The sequence below is a fragment of the Rana temporaria genome, chromosome 5, assembly GCF_905171775.1.
Source record: "Rana temporaria chromosome 5, aRanTem1.1, whole genome shotgun sequence".
Classification (NCBI taxonomy): Eukaryota; Metazoa; Chordata; class Amphibia; order Anura; family Ranidae; genus Rana; species Rana temporaria.
The window spans coordinates 36,191,221-36,208,695 of record NC_053493.1 but is presented as its reverse complement, the minus strand read 5'-3'; the positions used below and the strand labels follow the sequence as shown (position 1 = coordinate 36,208,695).

The following is a 17,475-nucleotide window of genomic DNA, read 5'->3' as shown; positions in this document are numbered from 1 at the left end:
TGTCATGCCAACAGTAAAGCATCCGGAGACCATTCATGTGTGGGGTTGCTTCTCATCCAAGGGAATGGGCTCACTCACAATTTTGCCCAAAAACACAACCATGAATAAAGAATGGTACCAAAACACCCTCCAACAGCAACTTCTTCCAACAATCCAACAACAGTTTGGTGAAGAACAATGCATTTTCCAGCACGATGGAGCACCGTGCCATAAGGCAAAAGTGATAACCAAGTGGCTCGGGGACCAAAACGTTGACATTTTGGGTCCATGACCTGGAAACTCCCCAGATCTTAATCCCATTGAGAACTTATGGTCAATCCTCAGGAGGCGGGTGGACAAACAAAAAACCCACTAATTCTGACAAACTCCAAGAAGTGATTATGAAAGAATGGGTTGCTATCAGTCAGGAATTGGCCCTGAAGTTGATTGAGAGCATGCCCAGTCGAATTGCAGCGCATTTGTAGCGCAAAGTGGATTTGCATTTCGTAAATAACCCCCATTGTGTTTCTCGTGCTTACGGCCTCGTACACACGACCGTTTTCGGTCCATCAAGAAACTTGGTAAAAGAGCTTTTTTGCCATGGAAAACTGTCGTGTGTATGTTTTTGGTCAAACTATTGTGGATGTCGACGAGCAAAAAAGAGAACAGGCTCTCTTTTTCCTCGTCTGGGAGTCTCAATTTCTTCGTCTGTGTTTCTCGTCGGGCTAGTTTACGACGAGAAACACGTTCGTGTGTATGCTTAGAAACCCGCGCATGCTCAGAATAAAGTATGAGACGGGAGCGCACCTTCGGTAAAAGTAGCGTTTGTAATGGAGATAGCACATTCGTCACGCTGTAACAGACTGAAAAGCGCAAATCGTCTTACCAAACTTTGACTTAACACGCAGTAACATGAGATTAGCAAAAGCAGCCCCAAGGGTGGCGCCAGTGGAATGGAACTTCCCCTTTATAGTGCCGTCGTACGTGTTGTACGTCACCGCGTTTGAGAACGACGAGATTTTGTCTTGACAGTGTGTACGCAAAGAAAGCTTGACAAGATTCTCGACAAGCCTGACACGGAACTCGTCGAGGAAAACGATGTTTCTTTTACGACGAGATTCTCGGTTCACCTGAGAAATGATCCAAAGGTTCGGCTGGTTGCTCCCCTAGGCGATCAAAGGGTAGGTACTCCGATCACCTCTATGGCCTTGAACTACCAGAGCGACCTCATGACGTCACTTCAGGTCCGGGCTGACAGTAAATAATAATATTTATTTATTTTGGTCTTTTGCTTTTTAAAGGTAAAGAGGACCTGTCATCCTTATTACAAGGGACATATAGCGCGCACCCCTAAAGTTGCCCCGAAATTCCTGTGGAAAAAATATTTTTGTACTTACCGTTTTGGTGTCTTGCGAGGCGTCCATCGGCGGCTTCGTCGGGTCCGGCGTCCGTCTGCGGCTTCGGGTGTCCTCTTCGTCGGGTCCGGCGTCCTTCTGTGGCGTCCTCCCCGCTTGTTTCCTGCGCCGAGTTTGAATACTGCGCTGGCATATACCGAGCGCAGTACACTTGTGTATAGTCGGGCAGGCTCGGCTACTCTCGCGCTGATGTCCAGGACGTCAGCGCGAGAGGAGCCCAGACCGCTCGACTACACACGAGTGTACTGCGCTCGTTATATGCCGGCGCAGTATTCAAACTCAGCGCGGGAAAGCGGGTATCGGCGTATATCGCGCACCCACGATTTTGCCCTGATTTTCAGGGCAAAAAAGTGCGCGGTATACGCCGATACATACGGTACCTTTATTGTAATAGGAATAAAAGTATTAAAAAATACAAATAAAAAATTAAAGGGGCAGTATAAAATTAAGCGAGGGAAAAAAATGGAAATACCCCCTATCCCTCCGTGATCGCGCACAGAAACGAACGCACCCGCAAGTTGTCCACACATATGTAAATGGTATCTGCACCACACCTGAAATATCGCCGCAAACGTTCAAGTGAAAGCGATTAATTATAGCGCTGGACCACCTGTGTAACTCTGTCGCCATTCCACAAACATGCGCAGTTTTAAAGCGTGACATGTTGGGTATCTATCTATTCGCCGTAAACCTAATCTTTCACATTTTACAAAAAAGTGTGTGGTGTTTTGTGGAGTGTTTTTACTAAAAGAAAAAAAAAATTGCATTTGCAAAACTGCTGCGCAAATACTGTGTGACATAAAAAATTGCAACGATCGCCATTTCATTCCATAGGGTCTCTGCTAAGAAAAAAGGATAATGTTTGGGGGTTGTAAGTGTTTAATTAAGTTAGATACCCCGAAAGCGGGTTGCAAAACACAGTGGCCCAGATTCAAGAAGCAATTGCGCCCGTGTAGCCATAAGTTACACGGCGCAATTGCTTACTTGCTCCTGTGTAACAAGTGCTCCTGATTCAGGAACCTCGTTACACTGACTGCAGCCTAAAATCTGCGCGGCATAAGGCTCTTATGCCTCGCAGATTTTAGGCTGCATTCTTGCGTGTGCCGCTAGGGGGCGCTCCCATTGTGATCAGCGTGTAGTATGCAAATTGCATACTACCAACTGATTCACAAACTTGCGCGGGCCCCGCGCAAGCCAGGTACGGAGTTTCCGTACAGCAACTTTAGCATTGGCTGCCCCTACTATTAGAAGGGGCAGCCTTGCGCTAAAGTATAGCCGCCGCTCCCGCGACGTGAAATTTGAATTTCACGTCGTTTGCGTAAGTGATTCGCGAATGGCGCTGGACGCCATTCACGTTCACTTTGAAGCAAATGACGTCCTTGCGATGTCATTTGCCGCAATGCACGTCGGGAAAGTTTCCCGACGGAGCATGCGCTGTACGCTCGGCGCGGGAGCGCGCCTAATTTAAATGATTCCCGCCCCCGGCGGGATCATTTACATTGCGCGCGCTTACGCCGGGAAATTTTGCCGGCGCGCCCTCGGAATTTACGGAGCTACTGCTCCGTGAATCGAGGGCAGCGCAAAATATTTGCGGGGGCGCAGGGCAAGATGGTTGCCCTGCTCCCCCGCAAATATCGCGCAAATGTACCTGAATCTGGGCCATTGCATTTGCTAGAATCGGATCACATGGGTATGAACACCAATGCGATCCGATTCCAGTGCCAGAAAAAAAAAGTTGCCTGCACCTCCCTTTTTTTTTTTTTTTCTTTTCACGTGGATGTGGTGTGATTTGAGCCATACAATATTATGGGCTCAAATCGCAGCGCACAAAATCGCATGTGACATACGGTGCGGATCACATCTGTGTGAAACCGGCCTTGATGTGTCCTGGGTCAGTGTTGAAGAGAAGGAAGGCCAAGATCAGTGCAATGTGCAGGGATAGAAGATGGGTAACTGAGGGTGCCCCCTGCATGAAGACTGGGGGGGAGGGGGATATACATGAGCGCACAAGATCAGTGCAATGTGCAGGGATAAAAGATGGGTAACTGAGGGTGCCCCCTGCATGAAGACTGGGGGGAGGGGGGTATACATGAGCGCACAAGATCAGTGCAATGTGCAGGGATAAAAGATGGGTAACTGAGGGTGCCCCCTGCATGAAGACTGGGGGGAGGGGGGTATACATGAGCGCACAGAGCATTGTTGGTTAAATGCAATTTGAATACAACATGGCAATTACTGTGGCTCAGTAATAATAGAAAATACACTTCTTATTTATTTTTTGGTGCATGTGAAAATTGTGGAATGTGAGCAATACTAATTTTGAGCCAGACATTAATGCATTTTTTATTTTATTTTTTTATCCAGTTTGCACCACCTGCTGGTGGCTACCCACAACAAGATCCTATGTATGGCTACTTTCTACAAGTTGCAGGCCAGGTGAGTTTATTATTATTATACCAACCCAGGAATGTGACCTTTCCAATATCCTAGAAAATATATCCTTCCATCTGAAGAGTGATGCACACTATATTGTCAAAAGTATTGGGACGCCCGCCTTTACACACACACACGTGGGGCCGGATTCAGATACATTGGTGTATCTATCGGCGGGCGTAACGTATCTCGGATACGTTACGCCGCCGTAAATTAGTTCCGTATTCAGAAAGAACTTACGCCCTAAGTTGCGGCGGCGTAACGTATGTGGTCCGGCGTAAGCCCGAACCTAATTCAAATGTGGATGATGTGGAGCGTGTTTTGTTTAAATTACATGTGACCCCGCGTATTTGATGTTTTTTTACGAACGGCGCATGTGCCGTTCGTGAAAGAATCCCAGTGCGCATGTTCGAAATTACGCCGCAAATCGTCTATGCTTTAGACGTGAACGTAACTTACGTACAGCCCTATTCGCGAACGACTTACGCAAACGACGTAACATTTTTAAAATTCGAAGCGGGAACGACGTCCATACTTAACATTGGTACGCCTCATGTACGCCTCATATAGCAGGGGTAACTTTAAGCCGGGAAAAGCCTAACGTAAACGGCGTATCTGTACTACGTCAGCCGGGCGTACGTACGTGAATTGGCGTATCTAGCTGATTTACATATTTCTAGGCGTAAATCAGCGTACACGCCCCTAGCGGCCAGCGTAAATATGCAGTTAAGATACGACGGCCTAAGAGACTTACGCCGGTCGGATCTAATACAAATCTATGCGTAACTGATTCTAAGAATCAGGCGCATAGATACGACGGCTCGGACTCAGAGTTACGACGGCGTATCTGGAGATACGCCGGCGTAACTCGTACGAGAATCCGGGCCATGGACTTTAATGCCATCCCAGTCTTAGTCTGTAGGGTTCAATATTGAGTTGTCCCACCCTTTGCAGCTATAACAGCTTCACCTCTCCTGGGATGGCTGTCCACAAGGTTTAGGAGTGTGTCTATGGGAATGTTTGACCATTCTTCCAGAAGTGCATTTGTGAGGTCAGGCGCTGATGTTGGACAAGAAGGCCTGGCTCACAGTCTCCTATCTAATTCATCCCAATGGTGTTCTATCGGGTTTAGGTCAGTACTCTGGGCAGGCCAGTAAAGTTCCTCCACCCCAAACTCTCTCGGCCATGTTTTTATGGACCTTGCCTGTCACCCCTAGTGCTCTAGGACATTGCCTGTAATAGCTGTGCAACGATTCAGCCCTGGGTAGCCCTTGCAACTATGATTTATAATTCCTCAAGATTATTTTGCGGGTGTAACATGATGCAAAAGGGGAACGTAGCCTTTAAACTGTATAAAAACGCTATCATTCAATTTATTTTAGAAAAAAAAAAAATTATATATATATATTATAATGTATGTGTGTGTGTGTGTGTGTGTGTGTGTGTGTGTGTGTGTGTGTGTGTATGTATGATTAAAAACATTTTTTTTTCTTTTGTCAAATATATGAATACATAAATAAAAACTGTTGATCCTGTAAGAAATCCAGTGCTGTCCTGTGCGCTCTGCAGTGTTATCTCAAGCAGTTCTTCCTAGGTTACATCTAAGACCCCTTTCACACTGGGGCCGTTTGCAGGTGCTATTGCGCTAAAAATAGCGGCTGCTGTTTCTCCAGTATGAAAGCCCGAGAGCTTTCACACTGGAGCGGTGCGCTGACAGGACGGAAAAAAAAGTCCTGCTAGCCGCATCTTTGGAGTGGTGTGTGTGTATACCACTCCTCCACCACTCCTGCCCATTGAAAGCAATGGGACACTGCGGCTATACCCCCGGCAAACTGCGCTTTACCGCCACCGCACCTCCCGCCCCAGTGTGAAAGGGGCCTAAGCTAAAGACCGCCCCCCCCAAAGTTATGGAGAGGGGGAGGTGTTATGTAGTCCTTACACACGTCCTGCCCTAGAGTGACAACCTCTTCTTCAACACAGCGTGTTGTCACCCTAGGGCAGGAAGTGTCGCTTGCACTTACCAGTAGATAAAAGAAAACGAACGCAGTCACCACATCTAAGTACTGGTATGCTGCTATATACAGAGTTTTTATTCTTGGAATTGGATAACACTATAAAAGTAAACTCCTGAGGGCTGACGTTTTTTCCTGATCGATATCTCTTGCCTGGAGGTATTTTGCAGAACGATGCTGTGATAATTGTTTGTTTTTCTTGCAGGACGGACAGATCGATGCTGAAGAGCTGCAGAGATGTCTCACACAATATGGCATGTCTGGAACATACAAACGTAAGATTGGGGTCTTTCATTCTACAATGGTGACACCTGGACACCACCCTCTAATGCAAAGTGCAGTTTCCCATCAGCCAATCAGAACTCGCTCCTCCTTCATGAATATACAGAGCACCTGTGTAATAAGGGGAAGAGCAATCTGTCACAGAGCCCCATTTATAGGAGGGGAGCGATAATGTATGGCTACATGTATTTCAAGGGAATTGGTGAATATTATACCTGGGACTGCAGAAATAATGACTTTTATCTTTATTATGTTTAAATAAACCTGGCTCAGATATTGATTTTGCGATCAGGAGAAAAATGTAGATAGTGGAAACAAATAAACTTTATATTTTATGAGCTGATTACATATGTTCCTGCTGCTGCTCCTCTCCAGCAGGATCTACCTAGCATAGTATGGCCCAGATTCTCGGAGGAGTTACGCCGGCGTATCTCCAGATACGCCGTCGTAACTCTGAGTTTGAGACGTCGTATCTATGCGCCTGATTCTTAGAATCAGTTACGCATAGATTTCTCTTAGATCCGACCGGCGTAAGTCTCTTGCGCCGTCGTATCTAAGTTGCATATTTACGCTGGCTGCTAGGTGGCGCTTCCGTCGATTTACGCGTCGAATATGGTAATGAGCTAGATACGCCGATTCTCAAACGTACGTGCGGCCGGCGAATTTTTTTTTACGTCGTTTGCGTAAGGCTTTTTTCGGCGTATAGTTACCCCTGCTCTATGAGGCGTACTAATGTTAGGTATGGACGTCGGAACAGCGTCAAATTTTTCACGTTTTACATTGTTTGTGTAAGTCGTCCGTGATTGGGGCTGGACGTAAGTTACGTTCACATCGACTAGGCATTGAGCGAGCGCAATTTAATTTGAAAAATCGACGTGATACTGAGCATGCGCGCGCATGCACCGTTCGTTAAAAACGTCAATCACGTCGGGTCACGAAACATTAACATAAAACACGCCCACACTAGCCTAGTTTGAATTACGCGGGCTTACGCCGTATCAGATACACTACGCCGCCGTAACTTAGAGCGGAAAATTTACGGCGGCGTAGTGTATCTGAGATACGCTACGCCCGCCTAAAGATAGGCGTTTTTTAGAGAATCTGGCCCTATATATTTTACTATCCCTAATTTAATTGTGATTGCTACTGCAACTATTATAATTATTATATTATTATAATATTATTATTATTATACAGGATTTATATATTGCCAACAGTTTACACAGTGCTTTACAACATGGGTGCAATACAGTACAGTTACAATACAGGAGGAATCGGAGGGCCCTGCTCGTTAGAGCTTACAATCTATAATCGTAGAGAACCTGCACATAGAGCGAGAGATTGGTGCAGCTGTGCATAGGGGACCCCACAAGACATCGGAGCCACCCCATAAACATAAATGTATGTTGCCAGATTTTCATGCTCCTCTCCAGCAGAATAGATGGTCTGTAAATTAAGCTACAATTCTAGTTTAATTTTTTAACAGATTTGATAACCTTGTAAAGCGGTTTCACTTCGCCAAACTGCATTGTGCATCAATTCTGTGTGTACACCATGGCTCTACAGAAAGGGCCGTTTCCCACCAGGAATCGCACAGTAACATTCTGTGCAATTTACAGGCAATCATGGTGCAGTGCGATTTCAGCTCATTCATTTAAATGGGCTAAAATCATGCCAGACTGCAGGAAAAGTAGTGAATGCACTACTTGTCAGGACGCAGGGTAACCAGATCGCAAAATACTTCTGTACCACGCGATCTGGTGCAGGCCAACACACTGCGTTGGCATCATCGTTGGCATTGCACTGACAGATCAAGTGCATTGCGTTTTGAATGCGGTGGGGGAAATCCGCACGAAATGCAGGTTTCCCAACCCATGACCCCCCCCCCCCCCCCCCACCACCACATTTTGGTGTAAGCAGGCCTAAATAGTATCCGATTTCCTGCTCAGATGCCTGTAAGGCTGCATTCACACCTAGGCGACAAGTAACGCCGCGTGCACGGCGTATTTTGCCACGATTTCGTTTACTTTTTTTTTTTTTTTTACAAAGAATTAAACATTGCTGTCTATGGCCGAACGCCAATGCCGCCTGAAAAAAAGGGTCCGGGACTTGTTTCAGGCGGCAGGCGTACAGCGTTTCGGCGTGACATGTGAACCATCTCATAGACAGCAATGGAAATTCGCCCCTCCAGCGTGTCGGGCGTTTTGTCGCCAAGGTGTGAATGGAGCCTTACTGTCTCTTGTTTTTATCATGTCAAACTGATTATATTTCTTTCTTTTACAGCCTTTAACCTGGAAACCTGTAGACTGATGATTTCCATGCTGGATGTATCCTTCTTATCTGATTATTACAGTTTGTTCCTCTTTTATGCTAGACTTTTTTTTTACCTAATCTGGTATATATGTAATATTTGGCACTTGCTCAGCCCTAGTACAATACCTTCTACCTATAACAAGCAGTCCTGCAGCACTCCAGATTCCTCCCAATACCAGATTTTGCAGTGAAGGGAGTAGAAGGAATTTTTCCAATGTAGCTTAAAGCGAGGTTCCACCCGCAATTTTATTTTTTTAAAAGTGAGCAGCTACAAACACTGTAGCTGCTGACTTTTAATAAGGACACTTACCTGTCCTACTTGCCCGCGATGTCGGCTGCCCCGAGTCCGATCCCTCGATTCTAGCAGCTCCCAGCGCCACCATCCTCAGTAAGGGAAAGAGCCGTGCGGCTTCACTGCCCGTTTCCTACTGTGCATGGGCGAGCTCTTTGTGAATGGGTCGGCTGCTTTTCTAGGATACACACAGTTCCCAGAAGTCAGCGCACCCCATTCACAGGAAGAAGGAGGAAGAAGACCCACGCGGACGATGAAGAGGCAGATTACGGACTTCCGCATAGCAACCGCTATTTCTGGTAAGTATATAAAAAAAAAATTCAGGGTGGAACTCCACTTTAATCAATGTCAGCATTTCGGCAGGGCCGGCCCACCTTTCTCACCTGTCTTGAGAAAGGCGGTCTGTGCCCCACCAAAACTCTGACATTGATTAAACTACATTGGAAAATTCTTCCTGCTGCAAGGCCTGATTCACACCATGTATTTAGTGATTTTTGCAGATTTGCACTACAGTCCATTTAACCTGATTTCTCATGGAACATGTTCTGTAGTGCGAATCTGAAAAAAAGCACTAAGGCTGGGTCCACACTTGAGAACGCAGCGGCTCACAACAGGAGTCCGGTGCGTCTCCATTCACCAAGAATTTCAGGCTGAATTCGGACCAAAAGACCAATTCGCACTAGTGTAAACCCAGCCTCAAAATGCATAGGTGTGAATCGGGCCTTAGTTGCCTTTGAGCGTTTCTGCAGTGCTTTCTGTGGTTATTTTTACGCTTTTCTTTTTTTATTATTACTGGGGGTGGGGGTTGTTGGGCATATTTCAAATGGCTTTAAAAATGCACTATATGCCTCTCTGCAGCTTCTGCATTTTAGTCTATTGAACCAAAAAAAGCACTGTTTTGCAATTTAAAAAAAGTCCCTGACCCTTTCCAAAAACGCAGAGGCACAAAAATGCATTGATGTGAACATGTTCCATAGGAACCCATGTTAAAAAAAAAAAATTTCTGCAAAAAGCATGAAAAAACACATTGGTGTGAATGGAGCTTTGGTCCCGTTGGATGCACCTGCTGCATATTTTATATACTTTTATTCCATGGATTGCACCCTGGCCAATACCCCTAAATGTGTGTGCCTGATGTGCGCACACATTGGACTGATGACAACTATGAAAACTAAAATGAAAGGTTTGGGATTTATAAACCCTAATGCTCGGTTCACATCTAAACCGGCCGTGGATCGCACAGGAATGATGTGTGTCCCTGTTCTCCGTATCGGGACCAAATCTGTGCCTGAATTCGACCCTAAAACGGAGCCAAAGACACACAGCATTTCTGTGCAGTGCGCTCCGCAGCCGCCCCGGAGATATGTGAACCGGCTCTATAGAGAGCCGGTCACATTCTCCTGATATGCGAAATGGATGCGATGCCAATTCGCATAGGTCTGAAACCAGCCTTGGACTACTTTTACAGGTATTCGAGGCATTTTACAGGCGTTTTTGCGCTAAAAATAGCACCTGAAAAGCACTTGTAAACTGCTTTCCCACGGGGGCGGTGCAATTGCAGGACGGGAAAATTCCTGCAAGCAGCGTCTTTGGGGTGGTGCGGGAGCGGTGTATACATCGCTAGCGGGCGATAAAGGGCTAATACCGCCTGCAATTCGCCTCTGCAGAGGCGCATTGCGGGCGGTATTGCCGCGGTTTCCCATTGTTTTAAATGGGAAGGAGCGTTATACACGCCGCTCCTCTCACCGCTCCAAAGATGCTGCTGACAGGAGATATTTTTTCTCTCCCGCCAGCGCATCGCCTCAGTGTGAAAGCCCTCGGGCTTTCACATTGAGTAGGCAGTGAAGGAGTTTTTCAGGCGGTATAGCAGCGCTATTTTTAGCGCTGTACCGCCTGAAAAACTCCTCAGTGTAAAAGGGGTCTAATGCTGCGTACACATCATCACTTTTTGTGATGAAAAAAAACGTCATTTTTAAAAACGTCATTTAAAATGACCGTGTGTGGGGAAAACTTTGTTTTATGTCTTCTGAAAAACGACAAAAAAAAAAATTCGAACATGCTTCATTTTTTTGTGTCATTTTTTCAAAACGTAATTTTTTGTGTCATTTAAAATTATAGTGTGTGGGCAAAACGACGTTTAAAACGCATTTTTAAACCCGCACATGCTCAGAAGCAAGTTATGAAGCGAGCTTGAATGGAACAGAGTGCCGTCGTATGTGCTGAACGTAACCGAGCTTTGCTAGAGCATTTTGAAAAAACGATGGTGTGTATGCTACGTCGTTTTTTAAAATGAAGTTTCAAAAACGTTGTTTTTTTACATCACATAAAACGTCGTTTTTTTCTATCACAAAAAACGACGGCATTAGAGTTGCAGAGTTATGGGGAGAGCGGATAATGAGCTTGCATTATACTGCATTGCACAATGTTGTTGGTCTACCACTAGATGCTTGCTAACCGAAAGTAAGTGCACCTTAAAGCGGGGGTTCACCCTATTAAAAAAAAAAAAAAATTTTTTTTTATTCTAGCATAAAATTCGGCATAGTAGCGCGAGCTACAGTATGCCGGTCTTGCATTTTTTATCCCCGTACTCACTGTTTAATCGTACCTAGACGATTCCGACTGCCCACGGGGAATGGGCGTTCCAATCCAGACGGAAAGTGATTGACGGCCGGCTCTGGCGCGCCACGCTTCTCCGGAAATAGCCGAAATAGGCTTGGCTCTTCACGGCGCCTGTGCGCAGGCGCCGTGAAGAGCCGAGACCTACTCCGGCTGTCTTCGGGGAGCGTGACGTGCCAGAGTCGGCCGTCAATCACCCTCCCTCTTGCTAGGAACGCCCATTCCCCGCGGCAGACGGAATCGTCTAGGTACGATTAAACAGTGAGTACGGGGATAAAAAATGTAAGACCGGCATACTGTAGCTCGCGCTACGATGCCGAATTGTATGCTGAAATGTTGTTCAGCAGGGTGAACCACCGCTTTAAGTACCTCACTAGTGGAGATGCTTCTTTGCTGTCAGATACCAGTCTTCATTGCCTAATGATTGAAGTCCTAGCAGAAAGCATGCAACAAGATTGCTAATGGATGACAAATTGTTCACGGGACTGCATGACACTTGGCCCATACTTTTTTCAGGGGGGAGGGGGCATGCTTGCATTCCTTTGGTGCTGCAACAAGCTTACGCTCTGCTGTTTAGTAGTAAAGTGGAACTATGGTGTTGACAGTGAGGCTCCTGCTGGCAATCAAGAAAAGTAGAGCTGGGCAATGGGCAAGTAAACCTGTCATGAGAGGAATACAGGGGCTGTCATAGCCTGAACTATATGAACTTTTTTTTTTTTTCTGCCCCTTGGTATCACTACTACAGGTGTGTGTGTGTGTGTGTGTGTGTGTGTGTGTGTGTGTGTGTGTGTGTGTGTGTGTGTTTGTGTGTTTGTGTGTTTTTTTTTTTTTTTTATACTGTGCAGTTCTCCAGAACTTTTTTTTGTGGTTTCTTTTTTCCTTAATGTTTACTTGCACAGAGGGACCTGTCGGGCAAGCTGGGCTTCAATGAGTTCAAAGAGATTGGGATGGTATTGAATGGGTGGAGACAGAACTTCATGGCCGTGGACACAAACATGAGCGGATCAGTAGATGGGATAGAGCTCAACAGATCTATGGCAGCTATGGGTACGTACAAGGAAAACCTAATTGCTGCCCGTGTCCCCATAGAGGTAATTCTCTGCACTTCCTCTTCTGAAAGGAAGGGCTGGAAAATATCCTCGATGAGGACAAAGATGGCAATAAAACCCCTAAAGAAGTTCTTAAAGGGGTTGTAAAGGTTTGAATGTTTTTAAAAATGTATAAAAAATTATACTTGCCTGCTTTGTGCACTGCATCCCTGAATCTCTTCTTCTGGGGTGCCCCTGGCTCCTCCCCTTCATCTGGTGCCCCCAGAGAGAGCCGCACTCCATGGGTGCACCCGTGCGGGCGTGCTCCCTAGTCCCACTGTTGCGTCTATTGACACAGACTGCAGGACTCAGGCCTCGCCCCCGTGTCACTGGATTTGATTGACAGCAGCGGGAGCCAATCTATCCAAAGAGGACAGACAGCAGGCAAAGCCACTGGGCTCATGCTCATCACTGGAACAGATGGGCTCAGGTAAGAAGAAGGGGCAGCAGCAGCAAAAACTTTTTTTTCACCTTCATGCATAGAATGTGAAAACCTATGAGACTTTACAATCCCTTTTTAACCTTTTCAATCTATTAGAAACTTTAGTATCTTAATTTTACAGTACAGAACACGAGTAAAGTATTATAGACCCCGAGGTTATAGACTCGTACCTTCAGGTGATTGGACACTGGCAAAGCTTTTGAGGCCACCCTCCTGGGCGCCTTCTCTATAACCCTACTCCCTGAGGAGTCTGTTCTTTGCTGGTTTCATAAGGTGATGGACTGCCTCTCCCTTGCGGAGAAATAACTCTCACCTTAACTAGTTTATTTCATCTTCTATAACTGTTCAGTTAACCACTTTAGACCCGGACCAAAATGCAGCTAAAGGACCTTGCCCCTTTTTGCGATTCGGCACTGCGTCGCTTTAACTGACAATTGCGCGGTCGCGCGATGTGGCTCCCAAACAAGATTGGCGTCCTTTTTTTCCCCACAAATAGAGCTTTCTTTTGGTGGTATTTGATCACCTCTGCGGTTTTTATTTTCTGCGCTATAAACAAAAAAAGAGCGACAATTTTTTAAAAAAAAATTTTTTTTTTTACTCAGTTTAGGCCGATACGTATTATTCTACCTAATTTTGGTTTAAAAAATCGCAATAAGCGTTTATCGGTTGGTTTGCGCAAAATTTATAGCGTTTACAAAATAGGGGATAGTTTTATTGCATTTTTATTAATTATTATTTTTTTACTACTAATGGCGGCGATCAGCGTTTTTTTTTTTTTTTGACTGCGACATTATGGCGGACAATTTTGACACATTTTTGGGACCATTGTCATTTTCACAGCAAAAAATGCATTTAAAATGCATTGTTTATTGTGAAAATGACAGTTGCAGTTTGGGAGTTAACCACAGGGGGGCGCTGATGGGGTTATGTGTTCCCTGAAGTGTGTTTACAACTGTAGGGGGGGTGTGGCTGTAGGTGTGACGTCATCGATTGTGTCCCCCTATAAAGGGGATGACGCGATCGATGCTGGCGCCACAGTGAAGAACGGGGAAGCTGTGTTTACACACGGCTCTCCTCGTTCTTTAGCTCCGGGGACTGATCGTGGGTCTCCAGCGGCGATCGGGTCCCGCGACCCACGGCTGGGTACTAGTACAGGACGTACATGTGCCCAGCCGTGCCATTCTGCCGACGTATATGTGCAGGAGGCGGTCCTTAAGTGGTTAATCGCCTTCACTGCGTTCCAATACCAAAAATAGAAACCGTGCACCTGGATCAACACAACCTCTGTAGAAAACCTTGGGAGTTGTACCCGGGATCCTGTGCTGTGGCGATGGCTTGTAATGATCCTGTATGGACGCTCACCTTGGCACTTGCACAATGCATTGTAGTCAGTCGCAGGGTGCTATCTACAGGCATACCCCGCTTTAAGTACACTCACTTTACATACACTCGCGAGTAAGGACATACCTGCGAGTGTATGTAAAGTGCCTTACAAGTATTGTACGGACATTTTGCAGCCGCAGTAGAAGGAGCTGAAGCTCCGAGAGCATACCCCACGCTGTCCAATGTGCCCCTGACACCCCCACTACAGCCCCTGAGACCTCAACTACAGCTCTTGACACCCCCACTACAGTCCCTGACCCCCCACTACACCCTAGAAGTGGAAAAGGGTATTGTTTCACTTTAAGTACATTTTCGTTTTACATACATGCTCTGGTCCCGTTGTGTACTTAAAAGTGGGGTATGCCTGTATACAGGTCCAGGGCCCATCTCTATAGAACCCAGACGACTCCTTTTTGTAGGGGTGTGTCCACTGTGATGTGCAAAGCCCAGACTTTATATACATTCCATGGACCAGTAAGGTGACGCTGTATCCGATTGTTTTGCTTAAAAAAAGCAGTGCTGTGTTTAGAATGTATTCATTTTTCATCAACCTTTCTCAACCTTTTCAAAACAGAGGAACATTTGAAATAACTTTTCTGGCTCAGGGAACCCCTTCTAAAAATTGAAAAAATTATCTGGGAAGATACCAATAGTTAAAAAGCTCAATGGTGTCAGTGGGAACTTATCTGAGAGGCAGAAATTGCTCATTGCTCGAGAAACCTCCAACAACCTCTAAAAGGCATGTCAAAAGTCCGGCAGCGTTCCGATCGCGGCCGTGTTCCGGACGGCCCGCCTGGTCATCTTAACATGTATATCTTTTGTGGCCCCAACGAATCCCCAAAAGAAATACATGCTGGCTGCCGAGGAGGAGCCGGGACGAGCGCCGTGCATACAGGAGTATTTTCTGTTTGCATGGTGACCTCTGTAAAAGAAAGTCCTGTCTCCTGCGCTGCGATTGCACTGCCGTTCTGTCCATCACAGGAGGCGGGACTTTCTATTAAAGAGGCCGTTGATAAAACAGGAGTTTCTCCTGTATGTCTATCGGCGCTTGTCCTGCCCCCCTCCCTGTCTCCTCCAATGCTACAGATGGGCATGAATCAGGCTGCAATGGTGAGTCTGCATTCAGGGCAATGGGGGCGCTGCATTCAGGGCACTGATAAGGTTGCATTAATGGGCAGTGACCCTTATTTTGCTTCACAGTTCTTTATTTAAAATGTAAGATTTTTTTAACGTGAAGGTGCGTGTTATACGCCGATAAATACGGTATATCCAAATAACACACCCAAGCTCATCTCTTCACCACACACAGCCACAAAGGCAGGAGAATTCTTGCTGGGCAATGTATTAGTGCTCGGAGAAACACACTTAGACCAAATTTTAATGGTTCAAAGAATCTCAAGAAAAATGTTCGGCCCTCACGCATGTTCACTTCATCAAATCTGGCCCTCTTTGAAAAAAGTTTGGACACCCCTGGGTTACACTATAAGGCTGGATTCACACCTATGCATTTTTTTAGTGCATTTTGCAGATTTGTACAACAGCATTGTACATAAATCATCACCCCTAGCTCCAAAGTCAAAAGTCTCGGGGTCATCTTCGACACCTACATGACAATGGACGCACAAATAGGGTCAGTAGTCAGCGGATCCCACCATCTGCTGCGCCTACTACACAGACTTATTCCATTTATTCCTAAAGAAGACGTAGCGGTCGTGGTGGGAGCAATTGTGAACTCCAGATTGGACTATGCTAATGCCCTTTACCTTGGACTCCCAAAGTACCAAATCGCTCGCCTGCAAGTCGTACAAAATACGGCCGCCAGACTGGTGACTGGGAAAAAAACATGGGAATCAATCTCACCTTCACTGAGAACCCTTCACTGGTTGCCAGTAAAGGACAGAATTGCTTTTAAAGCACTCTGTCTGACACATAAGTGCATCCATGGGAAGGCTCCGCAATATCTTTGCGACAAGATAAAAGCTCACAACGCCAATCGCATTTTGCGATCCACCAACCAAAATCTGCTTCAGATACCCAAATTCAAGTCCAAAGGAGAAAGAAGATTTGCGCTCCAAGGTCCCAGACTATGGAACGCTTTACCAACCAGCATTCGGTTGGAGGAAAACCACCTGACCTTCAGAAGAAAGATCAAAACTCATCTCTTTTGATATCAAGAGACAGGAACAACGAGCGCCCAGAGGCAATTTAGTTTGCATGTGCTGCGCTATATAAGTTTTTCATTCATTCATTAATTTGTACAACAGAACGTGTTCCATGGGAAACCATGTTAAATGGACTGTAGTGCAAATCTGCAAAATGCACTAAAAGTGCATAGGTGTGAATCCATCCTAAAGCAGGGTTTCTGCAAACTTGCCCCTAAAATATAACCACTCGGAGCTAAAGGGGCTGAATATCAGGCGGTATCATTTGGCCCGTGTGTACAGCAGCCGGTCCGGCTTCTGTCAAAGAGGAATAATGGGAAAAAGGTCTGCAGATCGGCATCCAATCAGTGCTCTCTGTCATGCCCCTTCGACAGAAGCCGGACCCGCTCCCGTACAATGATACTGCTTGATATTCGGCCTGTGTGTACGACCCCTTTAGTTCTGAGTGATTTATATTTTAGGGACAAGTTTGAAAAGTTCACACTATAAAGCAGGGTTTCTTCAGAGGTTTCTTGAGCAATTTCTGCTGCTGTTAAAATCATTGGTGTTAGTGAGAACTTATGTGAGAGGCAGAAATTGCTCAAGGAACCGCCAGCAACCTCTGAAGAAATCCTGCTTTATAGTGTCAACTTTTCAGAGGTTTCTCGAGCAATTTCTGCCTCTCTCATTGACAGCAATGATTTTAACTATCGGTAAGAGGGGAGATTCTTCCCAATGACCACAAGTGTAAGGAGCATTCTTCCCAGTGACCATCACACTAATCTATATCGAGTTTTAGATTATTTTTTCCATTTTTAGAAGGGCTTCCCTGAGCCAGCAAAGTTATTTCAAAGGTTCCTCTGTGTTGAAAAAGGTTGCGAAAGACTGATATAAAATGAAAACATTCCAAACACAGCACTGCTTTTTTTAAGCGGAACAATCCGATACGGCATGACCTTGTCTTACTGGTCTTATTCAAAGACATGGATGAGCAAGTTTGGGGTGAAGGAATTGACTGGTCCTGACCTCAACCTGGAAGAACATCTTTGGGATGAATTGGACTGGAGGCTGAGCAAGGT

At 45.8% G+C, this 17,475-nt stretch overlaps 1 protein-coding gene across 1 annotated transcript in view; it reads left to right on the top strand.

Moving 5' to 3' along the window:
* Positions 1–17,475, top strand: part of SRI (sorcin) — a 46,628-nt gene that overhangs the window by 26,556 nt on the left and 2,597 nt on the right. Inside the window, exons 2-5 of the mRNA XM_040352400.1 lie at positions 3,759–3,830; positions 6,045–6,114; positions 8,405–8,448; positions 12,242–12,389. Coding sequence (XP_040208334.1) covers positions 3,759–3,830; positions 6,045–6,114; positions 8,405–8,448; positions 12,242–12,389 — 334 coding nt within the window. The remainder of the gene's footprint in view (positions 1–3,758; positions 3,831–6,044; positions 6,115–8,404; positions 8,449–12,241; positions 12,390–17,475) is intronic.